Genomic DNA, 20,063 nt, shown 5'->3' with positions numbered 1-20,063 from the left:
ACAACCCCCAAATCTCAGCAGTTTAAAACCAGTAAGCTTTCTTTTTCACTCATACTGTATGTCTACTTGGGTCATCTGGGTGCTCTGTTCTGTGATGCCATCTTTACTGTGGGATTCAAGCTGACAGAGCACTATCACTGAACGATGGCTCCTTAAAAAGCTTTGATCAAGTGACATGGCCACTCTGCTTACATTTCATTGGCTGAAATGAGTTGCATGTTCATATGTAACCTCAAGAAGTCGGGGAAGTGCAGTCCTGTTAGGTACCTCGGAGAGGAACCAGAAATATTTCATAGAGAGCAGTAATTAGTAAGTATGATGTCTCTAGCCTGATTAATCTCTCTACTTCATATTTCTGTAGCAATTTGTAAACCTCTGTATCTCACTAAATTGAAATTATAATAAACGTTGTAGTAATACAGAATTTGATGCATTTGGTGATTGGCTCTAGACCTCTCAAATTCCTAGACAACTGTCTGGGCAAACTAACCCTAGCCATTTTATTAACCTCACAATAATGAAATCCTTTCTTTATAAGTTTACATCAGTGTTTTTCAACCTTGGCTGTACTTTAGAATAACCTGGGGAGCTAAATAAAAAAAAAGGTTCCTGAGCCTCAATGCAGAGCAATTAAATCAGAATCTCTGAGGGTGGGCCCAGGCATTAGAATTTGTAAAGCTCTTCTTGTAATTCTGAGCTACAAATGTAAGCCAGAGGTTAAGAACCTCTGGCTTACATTCATTACTTATTTGCTGTCTGGGGAGGCTCTTTGAAACAGGGCCTTGCTTTTACAATATTACCAAGACTTATCTCTTTTCTATTATTTTGCCACTAAAATAATAAACTACACCAAGTTACAATCAAGTATTAATTTTTATGTATACTTGTGTATTGTCCGTCTTCTATACTACATTTTAAGGACTAGGACCACATCTAACTGGTTTGTCATTTACCCATTGCATGTCATAGTATCTGCTACCCAGGTTTCCTGTCTTCTTTTTTCTTCCTTTTTTTTTGGATAGTCATGCCCACATTCACCCATTTTTTTAGATTCCTTCTCCTCTGTGTGGTGCTTTCTTTTTCTTGTATTGTTCCTTTGTCTTTCTCTTCTTTCATTAGATGAGGTAAGTAACATTTGAAAAATAAAGCAAAATACAAATATATTTGAAAAATGTAAAGCAAGGTACACACACACCAGAGGTTATTAGTATTCTGTGTTAACACCTCCAGGGCCTGGCTTTTATGGCTGCTTAGTGGCTCTAACAGCTGATCACAGTAGCATCCATTTAACCTTCAGCTCCGTTGATCCGTGATCCAGCTAATCCCAGCCTTGAACTCTGTGTCTTCTCATCCAGTGAGAAGTGTCCATTGCTTGGATGTCAGATAGCTTTTTATGATCTCATTTATTTAAAAAGTATTTTGTTCTGAGAACTGTATATTAAAGAGGAATAACCTGGCTTTAAGACTATGAGTCAGATGTAATATTTGTACAAATTCTATAAACTGAAGAGATGCTCTATATCATAATGGTGAAGCATCGGGTCCTAACACTTAACATTTTGTGTGGAAAACTATGTCATTTTATCCTTAAAATGTTGTCTTATAACTGTGTATTTATCTTAGGCATGTCATGGAACTCCAAACTGATTTATATTCTTAAATGCTGAAAATTTTTCATAAAGGCAAAAGTGTGGATAAGGAAAAGCATGTCTACTTTAAAGATGACCTTACGTATTTGAAAAGTCACATCCTCAGAAAAACAACCATTGAAAATGAAAGCGTATTCACTCATGCTTGACTAATTAGGAATCCATGCTTTAGTTAATCCATTTTATTGTTTAAAAAGCTTTGAGTGGCAATGTGTTTTATGTCTCTACGGCTTTCAGTGTGTCATTTTTCTCTTCCCAGAATCCCTTTCCCTGCCCTTCCCCCTTCCCCTTTTCTTACTTGGAAAAGGTCTATATATTCCTTAATTCTTAGCATAAAGGAAGATTTTTATCAAATAGATTGCTATCACTTATGTGTTTGTTCCCTATTTATTCATCTATTTTTTTGTACTTAATCTATATTGCAGTTATGGTTCTTCTCTTTCTTGCCTGCCTTCTACTTTGTAAACCTTTTTAGAGCGGGGACCTTCCTACTTGTGTGTAGCCAGTACATGGCATGTGGGCTCTCAAGTCTAGTTGTTGAGTGAATAAATAAAAATGTAGATTCTTTGTATGTCTCTTTGTGTGTAACATTTCATACATGGCTTTGCATAGTATAATTTAGAAGATGGGCTAGTTAATGAATTGTGAATTATGGGTGCTTCCTAAAATAACCTGATACTTTTTCATTTTTACGTGTTTTGCGATTTAAATACATAAATAAATAGTACCATATTTATTTATGTATTTAAATAAACAGTATTTTTAAAAGGGCCACGGGCACTATGAGAACTCTAAAGCCAGTTGCAGAGTCTTTTGTGAAACAATTCTGATACCTCAATGTTCTGGTGTAAGACATGCAGGTTCTGCTTGATTCTGGGCCCCTCTTTCCAGTTTTGAAAGACAGTATGTTTTTGCCAATCTTAAATGTTTATATTTTCTGGTTTCTCAAATTGAACCGATCTCCATGAATGATGCTGCCTTTTTGTATGTGTGTCAGGTGGGGGAGGGTTGGTGGAGACAGAGTCTCACTCTCTTGCCCAGGCTAGAGTGCAGTGGCACAGTGTTGGCTCGCTGCAGCCTCCACCTTCCAGGCTCAAATGATCCTCCCAGCTTAGCCCCCGAGTGGCTGGGACTACATGTCTGAGCTACCCCACCTGGCTAATTTTTGTAGTTTTTTGTAGAGATTGGGTTTCGTCGTGTTGCCCAGGCTGCTGAATGATGCTTTTTTATAACCAAGGTAGTCGAACATTGTGCTTTGTCCTTTCTTATTGCAATGGAGCAGAGTGATTGTTACCCAGAGTGGGGGACAGTCATTTCCTATTCTGATGAGATAGATTTCATAGATATCTAAAGTGATTGGTGCTCATGGTATATTTCTCACATACATATTCGCTTTTTGGTTTTAGTTTTTGTGGGTTGATAGTGGGTATATATATTTATGGAGTATACACACACATTTTTTAAATAGGTGAAAATAGTTCCAAAGTGAGTACCAAGGGTAGTCTTAATGGTAAAGAAATGTCATAGGCATTGTGCACTGGGCTACCAGTTCCTATGGTACTTTGATTGGGTCTCTTTATAACCAGATAATGGTGTAATTTCCCTCTCTCCCCTGCTATTACATCGCTTCACCCCACTACCTACTTCTTGTGGCAATTTTTATATTCTCAAAATACTGGCTGCAGGGCCACCACTTAGATTTGCTATATTGGAAGAACTCAGTAGGCCTAGGGAAATAAACTTTTCAGAGAGGCAGGAACTGAATTTGTCAATTAGGAAACTTGAGAGGAGGTGGGTGAGATAGGAAAGGGCTATAGAATATGGTATAGGAGTATAGTATAATTCTCATTGTTTGACATCCTTGAACCATTGTATTTCCCATTGTTTTCTTGTTCCTTGCTAATAAAATTTTTAATAAAAAAATAAATTGTTGGCTAAAGTTACTCAAGAACCTAGGTATATTTCAGCAGTGGGTAAAATTATGTCTCTACTGTCATGTTGGCAATTATTTATTGATTTAGTATACAAAGTACATAGTGTTAGGTATGTTTTTTAATGTTTAATTCTTACTCTGATATTATGAGTTTTTACTAAAGTCAGTACTTTCAAGATTACTCTGTGATGAAAGATGCAGTATATATATTTTTATTTGTAGTATTTGTAATATTATATAATTGCATTTTATTTTAAATTTCTATAATTCTTAAAATATTTCCAATATTAGTATTTATAAATGTACCATTTGAAAAGCAATGCATCATTATTTTGACATTTCCATTCTTATTTTCTTTCCTTCTTTTTGTCTTTCTTTTTTTCTTCTAAAGAATTAATGCACCATCTGGAAACCTCTGAGATCATGCCATAAAAGGAATTTGGGTTTTTTCTGGCAACCAGTCATCAGGCTGCGCTGTGATTATGCACCTTATTAGAATAATGAAACATAATTAGAAAGGTGTATTAACTCGTATATGTTTCAAAAACACTTTTATATTGAGGATTATTGTATGGACATTATGGGAATAAAAAAATTACTACTACTCTATCCCAAGGTTAAGATAATTAATGGGACAGTTGTTGGATCCGCAAACAGAAATGTAAATGGAAACCCTATGTGGTTAAATGGTTCTGAGCTATTTCTAAACACTATCTCTTCTATCTTCTTTTCAGTGTTAAAATAGGCAAATACAATTAGTTTATATGTTTTTCTGAGGGGATAGTTGCAGTATGACATTGCAATTAACTTGCTCTGTTCTTCTCTTCTGAATAATATAGTCATTGGAACTGTCAGCCAAAGGATCTTTTTTTTGGAACATTTTTTTTTAACTCTAAAAAGTAACAAGTTTTTTAAATTAATTGAAAGAAAACAGCTGAAATCATGCATTGGAAGGGTTAAGTCGACATGAAAGAATTCATTTCCACTTTAATGACCTAGCCTTGCTGGGTTAGGACGATGGGGAACATGCTTCTGACTTGTACTCCTATTGCCAATTAACACCTCCTATAACAGGTTGCCTCAGCTAGTCATTGAAGCTCCCGCAGTAGAAATAGTTTACATGCAGCTTGTTTTTCACACTAGTTGTTTAATACTCACAAAATTAAAGTATTAAAAGGTTGTTTCTTACCTTGCTGGGTAAGAGATAAACAATACAATAGTAGTTATTTGTATGTGTTTGAATTCATTTATGTTGCCTTTTTTTAAAGGAATTTTTAATTGAGGAAACAATATAGTGGTTTCATCAAACATTTTGATTTTATAATGAAATTTGTTGACAGTTATATTAGACACCATAAAACTAAGAATTATTTTCCATCAAGTATTCAACAAATTATATGTTTAGGTTTTATTTTAAAATATATAATGCCTATTTTCTCTTTTGTTATAAAGCGTATATTTTAAAAGACTTTTAAAAATAATTCTGAAACACAGGACTAAAGTAGTTTTAAAAAGCCGTAGTAAAAATAAGCCCTATGTAATATTTAAATACTCAAACTCTTTTTTTAAAAACAAATTTTGAAATGTTTAATGTCATCTCCTGAGATAACTTTATATTTTTAGATATTTTTGGAATGTTGCAGTTCAGTGATGCTATTTATTTTACATTTCTTTTAAGTGACACTTTAGTTCATGTTTAATCAGCAGGTATTTTAATAACATAATAAAATTGGCTAAATAATTGATACCAGTTCACACTAAGAGAAAGGTGGAGTAATATAACTAATAGTGTTAACAAATTTGTTAAAAGGCCTGAGTAGGTAACACTTTGAGGCGTTAGTTTTTATGTTGTTATAATGACAAATGCCTTTTTTTTTTTTTTTTTTAGCACTTAGTCAACAAGGGCTACCCATGTAAAAGTCACAGGTTTTTATACTGGATCAGATTTTAATCTTCTAAATGGAAAAAAAAAAAATCCACTTCATGTCTCAATTAATTTAGCCAAATTTAAAATTTGTAAAGATGATAATATCTGTAACTAATACAGACATTATTATAAACTTATTAATAAACTTACTGTACTGAGGTTTGTTTGCCTTTGTGGAATCCATAACACGTTTTATATCACTGATTGGGTAGATTTTCATGAATGAATAAAGGCTGGTCACACTGCTTGTGCCTATGGCTCAGCTGTTTACCCTACAGTTCAGTTAGATCACTGACATATGGATTTCCCCCCGTTTTTATAACAAAGTTATTTTCAAGAGTCAGAATTACTGAAGTGATTTTAAAGTTGCTTGTAAGAATTGAATATTGAAGATTTATATAGCAAAAGTAATTGTTTCAATTCCTTGTTTTTACGAGGGATATGTGCATTTTAGTTTCATATTTTTATAGAAATATATAACTATAAATCATATTCCAATTTTCAAATGGTTAATATCTATTTAAGTTTTAGCAGCAGACTGTCAAGCTGCAGAATATTTAGATGTTTCTTATTTACTTTTCTATTGTTAGCGATGTGTGTGCTTATTTTGTAGTGGCATTGTGTAAAAGACCAGGCTATTTATTTATTTATTTATTATTTTTTTTTTGAGACGGAGTTTCACTCTTGTTACCCAGGCTGGAGTGCAATGGCGTGATCTCGGCTGGGCGCGATCTCGGCTCACCACAACCTCCGCCTCCTGGGCTCAGGCAATTCTCCTGCCTCAGCCTCCTGAGTAGCTGGGATTATAGGCACGCACCACCATGTCCAGCTAATTTTTTGTATTTTTAGTAGAGACGGGGTTTCACTATGTTGACCAGCATGGTCTCGATCTCTTGACTTCGTGATCCACCCGCCTCGGCCTCCCAAAGTGCTGGGATTACAGGCTTGAGCCACCGCGCCCGGCCTGGCTATTTATTTATTTATTTATTTATGTAGCTTAAGTACCTCTTTAGTTATACTTGTGCCTTCAGTTGCTCTAAGAGTTATTATTAAATGACCTTGAAGGTTTTTTTTTTTTTTTTTGGAGATGGAGTTTCGCCCTTGTTACCCAGGCTGGAGTGCAATGCCGCCATCTCGGCTCACCGCAACCTCCACCTCCTGGGTTCAGGCAATTCTCCTGCCTCAGCCTCCTGAGTAGCTGGGATTACAGGCATGTGGCACCATGCCCAGCTAGTTTTTTGTATTTTTATTAGAGACGGGGTTTCACCATGTTGACCAGGATGGTCTCGATCTCTCGACCTGGTGATCCACCCTCCTCAGCCTCCCAAAGGACCTTGAAGTTTAAGTTACATCACATTCAGTCTCCAATAAATGACTTCCTGTTCTATTTTTTTTTAATGGTGGTGAAATAGTTGTTATAAGGTCAGCAAAGTAAACTTGAATAGTTCACACACTGTATAAGCTGATAATTTTAGAACTGTGCTCTTGATTAAGCACCAGAAAGAAGACATTTTTTTCTATTACTGTTTTTTATAGTAGTAACAGCCTAAGCCAGTTTAAAAAAAAATACAAAAAATATTTAGGGGCCAGGTTTCATTTGATTTACATCATTATATAATTTTTTTTAACCTAGCTTTACCCAGCATTTCACTATCTTAAACATAATAATTTCTCAATAAATAAAAGATGATTGAAGTGATTGACACTCTAAACTTATTCAGGTCTTTTTTAGTCCTATAAATAGGACATGTATAATTTGTCCTCATGTGATCACTTAGTCCATTTTAGTTGATTGTAAACACAGACTAACAATAGAATAGTTAACTGAAGTCTAACTTGAAAAAACATGTTATCAATTTCTACTTGTGAAATCTTTAGTTTCTCATTGAAGTCTAGGATTGGAAATATGAGACATGACGGTAGGGATAAAGGGACTTGGAAACTTACTGTGGGTGAGGGATAAAAACCGCGGCCTATCTCTGTTCTGCTAGGTAGCGCCTCCTAATCCTGAGACTTTGTGTTTCTGCCCATTACAACCTCATTAGCCTGACCACTCCTACTCTGTACATTTTCCCTCACTGAAACTTTTGACTCATACGTTTTTCTCCATTTTCATATTTAAAATAGGGCGAAGCTGGGCCAGGCATGGTGGCTCACGCCTGTAATCCCACCACTCTGGGAGGCTGAAGTGGGCAGATAACAAGGTCAGGAGTTTGAGACCAGCCTGGCCAACATGGTGAAAGCCTGGCCAACAGGGTGAAACCCCGTGTCTACTAAAGATTCAAAAAATTAGCTGGACGTGGTGGCGTGCGCCTGTAATCCGCCTGTAATCCCAGCTACCTGGGAGGCTGAGGCGGGAGAATCGCTTGAACCTGGGAGGCAGAGGTTGCAGTGAGCTGAGATCGCACCATTGCACTCTGGGGTGAGAGGGCGCGACTTCATCTCACACACACACACACACACACACACACACACAAAAGCCATGCCTCAATATCTTTATTTGCTCAGGGCATAGCATCTAGCACATGAAGTATCTTGAAAATTCTTCATATTTGAGACTTCTATTTCCATAATGAATTAATGTCCTGTTTTTGTTGTTTGTTCAGTTCTTTTTTTTGAAACAGGGTCTCACTCTGTTGCTCAGACTGCAATCTGCAGTGACACAGTGGCGGCTTCCTACACAGCCCCAACCTCCTGAGCTGAAGCAATCCTTCTGCCTTAACCTTCTGAGTAGCTAAGAGTACAAGCGCACACCACCATGCCTGACTAATAGTTAAAAAAATTTTTGTGGAGATGAGGTCTTACTGTGTTGCCCTGACTGGCCTTGAGCTCCTGGGCTCAAGTGATCCTCCAGCCTTGGCCTCCCAAAGTGCTGGGGTTATAGTGCCCTGCTCAATTCTTTAAATTACATTAATACTAAGAATATAATTTTATGTGATTATATGTATGAATCCATGATTTAATTCTTTGAAAAGGTAATATATTTGAGAACTGTGCTTGACTGGTTTTAATTTTTCTATCATTTTTATGCTATGACTTTTAAAAAGTCCCAGATTGTTTGTGTGACTTAAATTTCCCATAGCTTTTAATAAAAAGTTATTTTTTTTTTTAGGACAAAGACTTTTTTAAAATTGGACTTGCAAAAAGGCATATTTTTATTTTATTAGTATCTGTACAGTGTTACAAGTAAATTTAGAAGTGCATTTTTCTCTCTATAGCCCACTGTGCCCATCTAGACTTCAGGAAATAGCGGGGAGACACTGAAGTGTTCCCTGTTCTTTGTGGGCATACTAACTACTTTTGAACAGGAAGGACATCTCAAGCTTTCTTTCAATTTTCTTTAATAGGAAATGGCTCTAAGTGATAGAAGATTCTAAAATTATAAACAATATGGAAATGAACTAAGCTCCCAGAATAAAAGTATCTTTGGGGATCTGAAAATGGGATGGTATACTCTACTAGAAAGTATATTGCTAGTGTCAGAAGTTGTGTTTTAGCTGTGATTGTGGCCTTTGTTTAACCACACAGCTAAAGTTCTAGCACATGGTGCATACTTAAGTATTATTTGTAGCTTGGGTTTGGTATTTATCATAGATTTGAAAAAACAAAAACAAAACAAAACAAAAAAACAACCAAAGATGTGTTTTTCCAGAGCCTGAAAAACTCCAGATTTTCCCTGATAGGACTGTGTGACCCCTGGAATGATTTAGAAAACTTCAGGTTAAACAAAGACAAACAGATTTATTCTACCCCATAATATATATATGTATGTATTTTTTTTTGAGACAAGGTCTCGCTGTGTTCCCCAGACTGGAGTTCAGTGGCGAGATCATGGCTCATTGCAGCCTGAACTCAAGTGATCCTCCCACTTCAGCCTCCCAAGTAGCTGGGACTACAGGCATGTGTCACTATGCCTGGCTGAGCCTTTCATATTCTTTTTTTTCACCCACTCTGTCACCCAGGTTGGAGTGCAATGGCATGATCTCAGCTCACCGCAACCTTCACCTTCTGAGTTCAAGTGATTCTCCTGCCTCGGCCTCCCAAGTAGCTTGGATTACAGGTGCCAACCACCACGCCTGGCTAATTTTTCCATTTTCAGTAGAGAGAAAGGGTTTTGCTATTTTGGCCAGGCTGGTCTTGAACTCCTGACCTCAGGTGATCTACCTTGTCCCCCAGAGTGCTGGAATTACAAGTGTGAGCTACTGCACCTGGCCCTATTCTAGCATACAACACATTTATTCCAAACTTAACTTGCCTAGGAGTGAACTCTTTGGATGTTATTTTCTTGCCACTCATTTCTCAAAAATGAATATTTAAAAAGTCTCTGCCGCACTGCAGAATAGCAAGTAATTGTTGAAACTTGGTGATATGTTGAATATAAGGACTGAAGGAGAAAGTCAACAAAATTTTTGCCTAGATTCATAGTTTGAGACTCAATATATTAATTAGAATTAGTTGGAAAGTTAATTTGTAGAGAAACATGGATGAGCTTGAATTTTGAAGGCCTTCAATTTGAGATCTCTCCCATGGGAGAGAATATGATCATAGTAAGTTAGAAGGGAACCTTAAAAAATCATCTGATTTAATCAGTCATTGAATGTATAAGCTTTTCCTGTAATACTTTTACCAATTTGAACAGCTGTGTTTGATTAACGCCAAATATGGGTAGCTCATTAACTTTAACTCTTCTTTTGATAGCTTGGACCAATACAAAATTTTTCTTAAATTGAACCCAAATTCACTGTCCTGTAGCTTCTTGCAATTAGCTCATAGTTCTGCATAAAATGTAATCTAAATCAGTAGTCCTTAACACTTTAGCACCATAATCACCTGGAGGGATTTTTAGAAACCCACATGTCTGGGCTCTGCCTCCAGAGCTTCTGATTCAGTAAGAAGGTACATTGCTAACCAGTTCAGAGGTGATGCTGATTGGGATGGGTTTAGGGACTACACTTTGAGAACTGTTAGTCTAAACTTTGACAACTTTTCAGATATTTAAAGAAGTGTTTTGTACCTTGACTCTTCTCTTTTCCAGACTTCATCACGTTCTTTTGAACATTTCATATATATCTTGAATGACATTAAGTCACATTCCTGTCCCAGGTAGCTCAGATTTTGAGGGTGAAGAACTCTGAAGTAGAATCTCTAAAGAGTCAAGACTTGCCCAAAAAAGGCTATATCCTTGTGAATGCCTAAAATACTTTGCATGGGTAAACATAAGCCTAGCTGGTTATACGAGTTAATTTGTAATTTACCTCTTCTTGTTGTAGCCTCCAAGTAAGGAGAGAAACCTGCCTCCTTGTGAATGTACTTGGCAGCAAGTCTTCTCTTAGCTTTTTTTTTCTCCCTAGTTTTATTGAGGTATAACTGACAAAATTATATAATCTTAAGGTATACAATGTGGTGATTTGATATATGTGTATTTAGAGATGTGATTATCACAATCAAGTTAGTTTACATGTGTCACCTCATTTGATCCTCTGAATTTATTCATCTTATGAATAAATAACCAAGTTTGTAGCCTTTGACCCACATCCCTTTTTCTTCACACCCTTGGCTCCTGGTAACCACCATTCTACTCTCAGTTTCTATGTGTTCAACTTTTTTAGATTCCACATATACGTGAAGTATGTGTTTTTCTTGGTCTTGCTTATGTTATTTAGCATAATGCTCTTGAGGTTCATCCATGTTGTCACAAATGGCTGGATTTTCTTCTTTATGGTTGAATAATATTCCATTTATGTGTATATGTGTGTGTGTGTACATATATCAAAATTTATTTAGCAGTTCATCCATTGACAGACACTTAAGATTGTTTCCGTATCTTGGCTATTTTGAGTAATGCTGCAGTGAGCAAGAGACTGCAGATATCTTTGCATGGTACTGATTTCATTTCCTTTGGTTATATACCCAGAAGAAGAATTGCTGGTCATATGGTAGTTCTGTCTTTAATTTTTTGATGAACTTCCATACTGTTTCCATCATGGCTGTCTTCACTTATGTTCCCACCAACTGTGTTCAAGGTTTCCCTTCTGTTTACAACATCACCTTTTTCAAGTTAAAGGAGGGTTCCTTCAAGATTGTAAGTTAAAGTGTTCAGTGAAACAGTAGGTTAGAGTTCTTTTAACTTAAGGTTATATTGCCAGTTAAAATAGCTAGAGTCGGCCAGATGCAGTGGCTCACGCCTGTCTGTAATCCCAGTACTTTGGGAGGCCGAGGCTGGTAGATCATGAGCTCAGGAGTTCAACACCAGCCTGACCAACATGGTAAAACCTGTCTCTACTACAAATACAAAAATTAGCCGGGCATGGCGGCATGTTCCTGTAATCCCAGCTATTCAGGAGGCTGAGGCAGGAGAATCGCTTGAACCTGGGAGGTGGAGGTTGCAGTGAGCCAAGATTGTGCCACTGCACTCCAGCCTGGGTGACAGAGTGAGACTCCATCTCAAAAAAAAAAAAAAAAAAAAAAAAAAAAAAAAAAAAAAAGGCTAGAGTCAGAGATCTCAGAGAAGGAGGCTTTCAACAATATTATTGAATTATAGGTTAAGTTTCTAGGTTTATTTGCCTTATTAAAAGAACTATCATGAACATTCTGGTTTCTGCAAAATATCTCTGCTTATTTACTCAAATAATGTCTACGAGTGAAAAAGTAGATCAAAAAGTTTGTACAGTGTAAAGGCTCTCCATATACATTGTCCAGTTGCTTTTCTGATAGACCATCCAATTTTACATTCCATCAACAGTGCTGATAGTGTTTCTTGTGTTATAACTTTTCTAAAATTGGGCTTTGTAAAGCTTGTTTGGTAGGGAAAAAAAGCCCACAGTGTCTTATTGTGTTAATTGGCATTTTTTTAATTAAAGAAGGTCAACAGGGAGGTTGAACATTTTTCATATTTATTTCTTTTCTGCTTTTTGAGATGAAGTCTTGCTCTGTCGCCCAGGCCAGAGTGCAGTGGCACAGTGTCGGGTCACTGCAAACTCTGCCTCCCTGGTTCAAGCTATTCTCCTCCCTCAGCCTCCTGAGTAGCTAGGATTACAGTGCTTGCCACTGTGCTGGGCTAATTTTTTGTATTTTTAGTAGAGATGGGGTTTCACTGTGTTAGTCAGAATGTTCTCTGTCTGCTGACCTTGTGATCTACCCACTTCGGCCTCCCAAAGTGCTAGGATTACAGGTGTGAGCCACCCCACCTGGCCTTCATATTTATTTTATCATGCATTTTATGTTAATTAGTCTCTTTATTATTCTTTGCCCATGCTTCCATTATGGTTTTAGTATTTTTTTATTTGCTTGTGTACTGACTTTTTGTCATAAATGGGAAAACTATTTTTTCAGGGTGTTTTGTTTTACTTTTAAATTCTTTAACTATTTAGAAATTTAGATTATTCTGTCAATTTTATGTTCTTGTATTTGTTTAGTTGGGTTTGTACCTAAAATGTGTTTCTTTACCCAGATCAAATAGATATCACCAATATTTTTGGCATAGCAGTTGTTACACCTTAATTTTTTAAAAATCATATAACTCTTTAATCCATCTGGGTGGTGGCATAACATGATATAGGGAAGGAATTTAGTTTTAAATGCTTCCAGTGCTACAAAAAATGAAAAATTAAAATAGAATATGTTCAATTCTATGATGATAGCTTTGAAAGCTAAATGAAATGAAACTTTTTGCAACACTATAATATAATAGTTCATCTAGTCTGAAGATATAGATAACCTGAACTTACCAATACCACTAAAAGGGTTATAACAGCCACAGAACAGAGCCAAATGCTTTAATATTGAACACTTCAAAAATTTAAAGACATGGATAGTTTTTTATTCACACCTGTATTATTAGATATAGAAAATGGAAAACTTTGTAATTGGGAAACTTATAAATTTTTCAGTTTGTTTTATAACTCTAACATAATCATATCAAAACCTGGCAAATTTCACACACAAAAAAGCCAGTCTCATTTATGACAAACAATAACCACAAATGAAAAAATACTAAAGAAAACATGAACAATTAATCTAGAAGTACAAGGATTATTTAATAGCGGGAAATATTAATGTAGTATGTCATGGAAGAAAGGTAAGGTGAGTGAACCAGTGGCCATTGTGGCTTCTTTTGCACAAAAAATGTTGGTATCTCATTGACAAACTTTGCTTGTTCTTTTTGTTTTAACTGTTATTTATAAGCAGCATACACATGAATTTCCATTTTTAAGCCCATTATGGGAGGCTTTTACCTTTTAACAAGGGACTTTAATCCTTTTGTATGTTCTCATAACCAGTATATTTGATCTTGCCTTATGCTGCTTGGTATTTTTGTTTCTCTTCTTTCTGGATTTCCTGCTGTTGTTTTACTGTCAGTACTGTGTTTGCTTTTTCTTCCCCAGTGACTTAGTATGTGTACACTGCTTTTTAATTTTAATTTAAAAAATTTTTTTGAGACAGGGTCTCACTGTATTGCCCAGGCTGGAGTGCAGTGGTCAACCATGGTTCACTGCAGCCTCAATCTCCCACATTCAAGCCATCCTCCCACTCAGCCTCCTGAGTAGCTGGGATTACATGCTTTTTAATTTTTATGGTGATTAAAGCTGTTCAAAAAACTAATTTATGTTTCTAGAATAATCAAAGTCAGCACTTACATCTCTATTTTCCCCTTTTATATAAGATAGAGAATATTGTGTACTTCATTTCTCTCTCCTGCCTGTATAGTTACTTGGATAAAGGTGGGTTTGGATCCTGATTATTTATATTATTTATATCTATATTTTTTTAACTGCATTCAATAGTTGTGATAGGCAACTCTTTCATTTTTTAGCTTCTAATTTTTATTTGAGGAGTGGGATGTTCAAGTGGATCTTTTATTTAAGTAACTCTTTCAGGGAAGATATATGGAATCCTATTTTCTGAGCCCTTGTATACTTAGTAATGTATTTGTGGGCCTTCAGATGTTTTTTAAAAATTAAGTATAAAATTCTTTACTTTCAGTTTCTTAAAACTTTGAAACTTTGCTTCGTTATATTCTGCCATTTAATGTTGCAGATAAATCCAAAGTCAACCCTGTCGCATTTTTTTTTCCCATCGGACTATTGGTTTCCCTATCATATGGTTTTAGATGTTTTACTTAGAGATTTAGCTAAGATTTTTCAAGATACAGTTCTTTATTCATTGATTATTGCCTTACACATGGTGGTCCCAAAGGTGAATTTTTTTTTTAAATTCAAGAAAATTTTCTTTAGCTTTGTATTTGCTTATTGTTTCTTTTTTTTTTCTTTTTTTTTTTTTTTTTTGAGATGGACTTCGCTCTTGTTACCCAGGCTGGAGTGCAATGGCGCAATCTCGGCTCACCGCAACCTCTGCCTCCTGGGTTCAAGCAATTCTCCTGCCTCAGCCTCCTGAGTAGCTGGGATTACAGGCACATGCCACCATGCCCAGCTAAGTTTTTGTATTTTTAGTAGAGACGGGGTTTCACCATGTTGACCAGGATGGTCTCGATCTCTCGACCTCGTGATCCACCCTCCTCGGCCTCCCAAAGTGCTGGGATTACAGGCTTGAGCCACTGTGCCTGGCTGCTTATTGTTTCTATTTAGTTTATCCTTAGAAACAACTGTATTTTTTAGCTTTGAGCTCTTTTTTCTGTCCCATAATTCAGGTGTCCCCATATAAATTCATGACTGTAGAAATTAGGCCACACAGCAGGAGGTGAATGGCAGGCAAGAGAGCATTACTGTCTGAGCTCCATCTCCTGTCAGATCAGTGGTGGCATTAGATTCTCAAAGGAGCACAAACCCTATTGTGAACACCCATGTGAGGGATCTAGGTTGCATGCTCCATCTATTAATGCCTGATAATCTGAGGTGGAACAGTTTCATCTTGAAACCATCCTCCCTGCCCCAATACTCGAAAAATGGTCTTCCATCAAACTGGTCCCTGGTGCCAAAAAGGTTGGGGACTGCCGCTCTAATTTTATTGTATTTCAAAAAGTTTTTATCTCTGACTTTTTATTGTACATTTTGCGACATCTAGAAGTTTATATTGTATATCACTGAATTAAATTTGTCATAAAGCTTTTACTCTTTTTTTCTCCTAGTGATTTTAATTCTTAATTATTTTTCATCGTTTTATTTTGGTCTGTCCTCCAGCTTTCTGTTTCAAAGATGATGTTTTACTGATGTCAAATAGTTTTCTAAATTTTTTTTCATGATTCCTATATTTAGGTGACTTTCTTCTTTTTGAATCACCATAATACCGTCCCTCAGGAATGTTTGCCAAAAGACAATGTGTGTAGATTGTCCACAGCCCCACATTTTTCTCATCTTGGGAGCTAATTGGGTCATCTTTGATCTGTAGCTGTGAAACGAGAAAAGTTCTTTTGCCCCCCTCGCAGGGTGTGTGATGGAGGAGTGGCTTGCTTCTTTAATGCCCTGCTGCTCAGACCTCTAGGGGAGCATACAGATGGGCAGCTTTTGGGGCTCCAGCCCTATAATAGCAGTGTCTAGGGATGAAGGTTTACAGCTGAATCCACAGTGGGTATGTGTTATAGGGTGCTCTTTTAGTTTAGCCGTCCACAGGTGGCTTGTGTTATACAGCTCAATTAGACCACCTGCCTTATCGCAAAGGACAGAGGGCTTTCTGTATCCTGGGGTTCTTGCCTTGGTGTACTGGAAAAATAGGATCACACGTGGGCTTGGAGAATGAGTGCAAGGTTTTACTGAGTGGAAGTAGCTCTCAGCAGATGGGGGAGCCAGAAGGGAGATGGTTTTCTCCTGGAATCAGACTGCCCTCCTCCGACTGTCCTGGCCAAAGTTCGTGTCATTCAGCTGGTTGATGGCCTACTTGTGTGGTGGTTTGCTCCTGTGTGTCCCTCCAGCTGCCTGTGTGTACCTCTGCTGATGTCCTCCTCTCCACATCTAGCCACCTGTGTCTTCTGCTGATGTGTTCTTCTCAAAGTCCAGCCACTTGGGTCTCTGTCTGCTAGGGTCTTGGAGTTTTAATAGGCACAGGATGGGAGAGTGGCAGGCCAGGGTGGTCTTGGAAAACCCATTTGGGCAGGGAAATGAAAATGCCTGTCTTCAACTAGGTCCATGAGCATAGGGCTGGGGGTGGTGCCCTAGCTAAGGGCCACATCCTTCTCTACCCAGCACTGCCCTGTCCCCTTCTTTCCCCTTATCAGCTGTTCATGTTCTTACATAACTCTCTGAGCTCAGTTTCCAGAGTCTTTAATGGGATTTTCTTCTGTTGCCTGCTTTCTGCTATTCTGAACCAGTGAGCACGTAGGAAAACAATAGCCTTAGATATTCACTGCTTGCCGACGTCTTTAGTATCTGTCCCATTGACATTGTATTATATGGATTTCTTTCTCTTTCTCTCTCTGGCTGCATTTCACCACTACCAACGTTCTCTAATTTTTGCCAACAGTAGTGAAAGGGGCAGCACTCATGGCCGGGCATGGTGGCTCACGCCTGTATTCATAGCACTTTGGGAGGTTGAGGCGGATGGATTGCCTGAGCTCAGGAGTTCGAGGCCAGCCTGTCCAACATGGTGAAATCGTATCTCTACTAAAATACAAAAAATTAGCCAGGCGTGGCGACTTGCATCTGTAATCCCAGCTACTCAGGAGGCTGAGACAGGAGAGTTGCTTGAACCTGCGAAGGGGGGAGTTGCAGTGAGCCAAGATTGCACCATTGCCCTCCAGGCTGGGGACGGATTGAAACTCTTGTCTAAAGAAACAACAACAACAAAAACCCCAGCACTCATACAATAAACAGCTGCATGGTTTTCTCTAGTACATGGCTTTCTTGTTACTATGTTTCTGAATCAGAAAAAAATCCATTGTGAGTTAGTATGTTTCTGAATCAGAAGAAAGGCCACTTACATATGGCTTGCTCCCTCTCCAGGTAACTGGTTGGTATTTTTCTTTTCTGTTCCATTGGCTTGCAGTACCTTAATTTATTCATTCATTCTTTCAGTCAGTACTTATTAAGTTCTTAACTATGCCCCAGGCACTTTTCTAGGTACTGGTTATGTATAAGATATCGAACAAAATAGTGTTTCTTCCTTCTTTGGTGGCAGAAATAGTTTCTGGATTCTGTCAGTAACGCATTTTGGTGATAGTGTGATGTTTTATTTCCCTTTTTTCTAAAAAAAAATATTTTGGGGCAAGTTGAGAAAGGCTGTATTAAAGCTACAGTCAAGATACCAGTTTAACTTCTTTCTCCATATGCAATGTTTAAGGTTGCTGTGGATCCAGGAATAATTTTATGAATACAGTGTTCATTAACCTAATCTATTTTTCTAGTTTTATTTTATTTTAAACTGACAAATAATTATACATATTGGCGGGGGAGTGATGTTTTGATAAATGACTATGGTGTGGAATGATCAAATAAGGCTACCATCCGTCACCTTAATAGTTATCATTTCTTTGTGCTAAGAACATTTGAAGTCCTCTTTTAGCTATTTTGAAATATACGTTATTATTAACTATAGTCACCAGACTATGCAGTAGATCGTCAGAACCAATTCCTTTTGTTTAACTGAAACCTTATCATTATTCTAACATTTTAAGATTACTACTACTTCCCCCAAACCTCTCATCATAACTAATTTACTGTTTTCCTTACCTTTTTCTTAATCTTTTTTAACTTTCAAATGTTTTTTTCTTTCTTTTTGTAAAAGGGCTGGAGAGCACCCACAGGTCTTGAACCACGCAGAGTGGTTGTTTTTAACCATAGAAAGCATTGTTGAAGCAACCGCTGAGCTAAAGCCAGCCCCAATCTTTTTTAACTTTCTAAGTGAAATGAGTAAAATTATCGTATCACTAAAATGAGGTTTATGTGGTGATCAGCAAGATGCTTTGGCCTGATATTTCTTTAATTTACTTTAGCAGAGTTTTCCTTCTGAAAGAGATCTTAACTATTTGAAAAATAAGCAATAAAACTGCATTAGGTAATAATAGATGAAGAATTTGGTCCATTTCCAACATTATTTCCTGGCATTTAAAATAAAAATTAAATTTGAGGGACTTGATTTTTTTCCCACCACTTTGAACAAAAATAAAAACAAATTTCTTTTATTTAGAGAAAACTTACTTTAGAACCTTTTATACCATGCTTCCAGTAAATATTATTAACGTTTAAAACAATACAAAGTAATAGAATTTAACACACACACACACACACACACACACACAGAGTACACACAGACCTATAAGTATGGAATGTTAAGCGATTGTTAATTTCAGTATATAAAAGCATAAATTGGAGAGAGAACATGGCTTACAATTTGGTTAAGGTAACATGTTGTTTGCCAAATTCATAATAGAGTTATTGTCAGGGAAAGCAAACTTTAAGCAAAACAGGACCTAGCAGTTATGTAAGTCACATCTCATAATTTTCCAGATTGTCCAGTATTAAAAAACAAGAAGCTTCCTATGTGCACTAAATGTGGGGCAGAATTGCATTTACAAGATTGTAGGCATCTTGAGGGAAAGAACTATATGTCAGTTACCTTGTGCAGCTGAATGTTATAGTCAAGAGAAGTTTGCTTCCTTTCAGGAAGAAGATTGAATCCTTAAAGGAGAAACATAGTATCTTCCTTAGCCTGTAATAAGATTGGTAGTAATAGTTGTTTTAAAGATAGTGGTCAGGGTTTTGGAAGTATTTTCACATCAGCTATACCTGTCTCAACTGGTTTGTTCACACCTGGGGCAATTGTGTTAAATTTGTTGTTGTATAGGGGGAGGGGAACAGCTTCATTAGGTGACGTGTAGAGGATGTTGTTCACAGCTCTTTCACCCAGGGATTAGAAGTCTTCTTTCCCCTTCTCTTCCACTGTAGTGATGAATCTGCGGAGGAATCCCATAGCCTTAATCTATTAGTACATGCTATCTTTACCTGAAAATCAAGAAGCTCAGAGAATTTGCTGTTTGTGTTGATACTTTACTTAATTGTGTTAGTCCAACTGCATTTCACATACACACACTGTGGTAACAAATGTGACTAATTGGTACATTATAGCCAAGGCAGATTGGCATTGCTGAAGGACTTAAACTTTATGTCCATTATGCCCTTGGCAGAGATTATTAAGTTTTATTTGTTTTCTACAGGTTTGGTATTTGCAAATGTGTTTTGATTATGTTGTAGCCAAATAAAATGATATTTGACATGTTTTTCAGAATTCTTTTAAAACAATCAAGTTTATACCACATGTAGGTTGAATTTTAAACTCATAAACTCTCTGTGTGTGTTTATAATAATTGATGTATTTGTTTCTAGGGGCCACCTACAGATGCTCCTGCAGTGGACACAGCAGAACAAGTCTATATCTCTTCCCTGGCATTGTTAAAAGTAAGTAATCAATGTAGTTACTTGGTTTAGAGAACTCTGTTGCTTTTATTGTATCTTTTACTTTGGAATAGTTATCTACCTTAATCCTCTTGGTTTAGGTACATTTATAAAAGAAGTTTTTAATTTTCACTGGGACAAAATTTGGTTTTTGTTTTATAAAGAGGAACCAGAGACCTTAAAGAAATTTGCTTTGTGTCCACATCTCTTCCTCT

At 36.9% G+C, this 20,063-nt stretch overlaps 1 protein-coding gene across 1 annotated transcript in view; it reads left to right on the top strand.

Annotated features, from left to right (window-relative positions):
* The window catches only part of PSMD14 (proteasome 26S subunit, non-ATPase 14), a 110,722-nt gene that overhangs the window by 44,112 nt on the left and 46,547 nt on the right, over positions 1-20,063 (top strand). The window contains exon 4 of the mRNA XM_003921937.3: positions 19,780-19,851. Coding sequence (XP_003921986.1) covers positions 19,780-19,851 — 72 coding nt within the window. The remainder of the gene's footprint in view (positions 1-19,779; positions 19,852-20,063) is intronic.

The sequence above is a fragment of the Saimiri boliviensis genome, chromosome 5 (genome assembly GCF_048565385.1).
Source record: "Saimiri boliviensis isolate mSaiBol1 chromosome 5, mSaiBol1.pri, whole genome shotgun sequence".
NCBI lineage: Eukaryota > Metazoa > Chordata > Mammalia > Primates > Cebidae > Saimiri > Saimiri boliviensis.
This window is presented reverse-complemented; position numbering and strand designations above follow the sequence as displayed.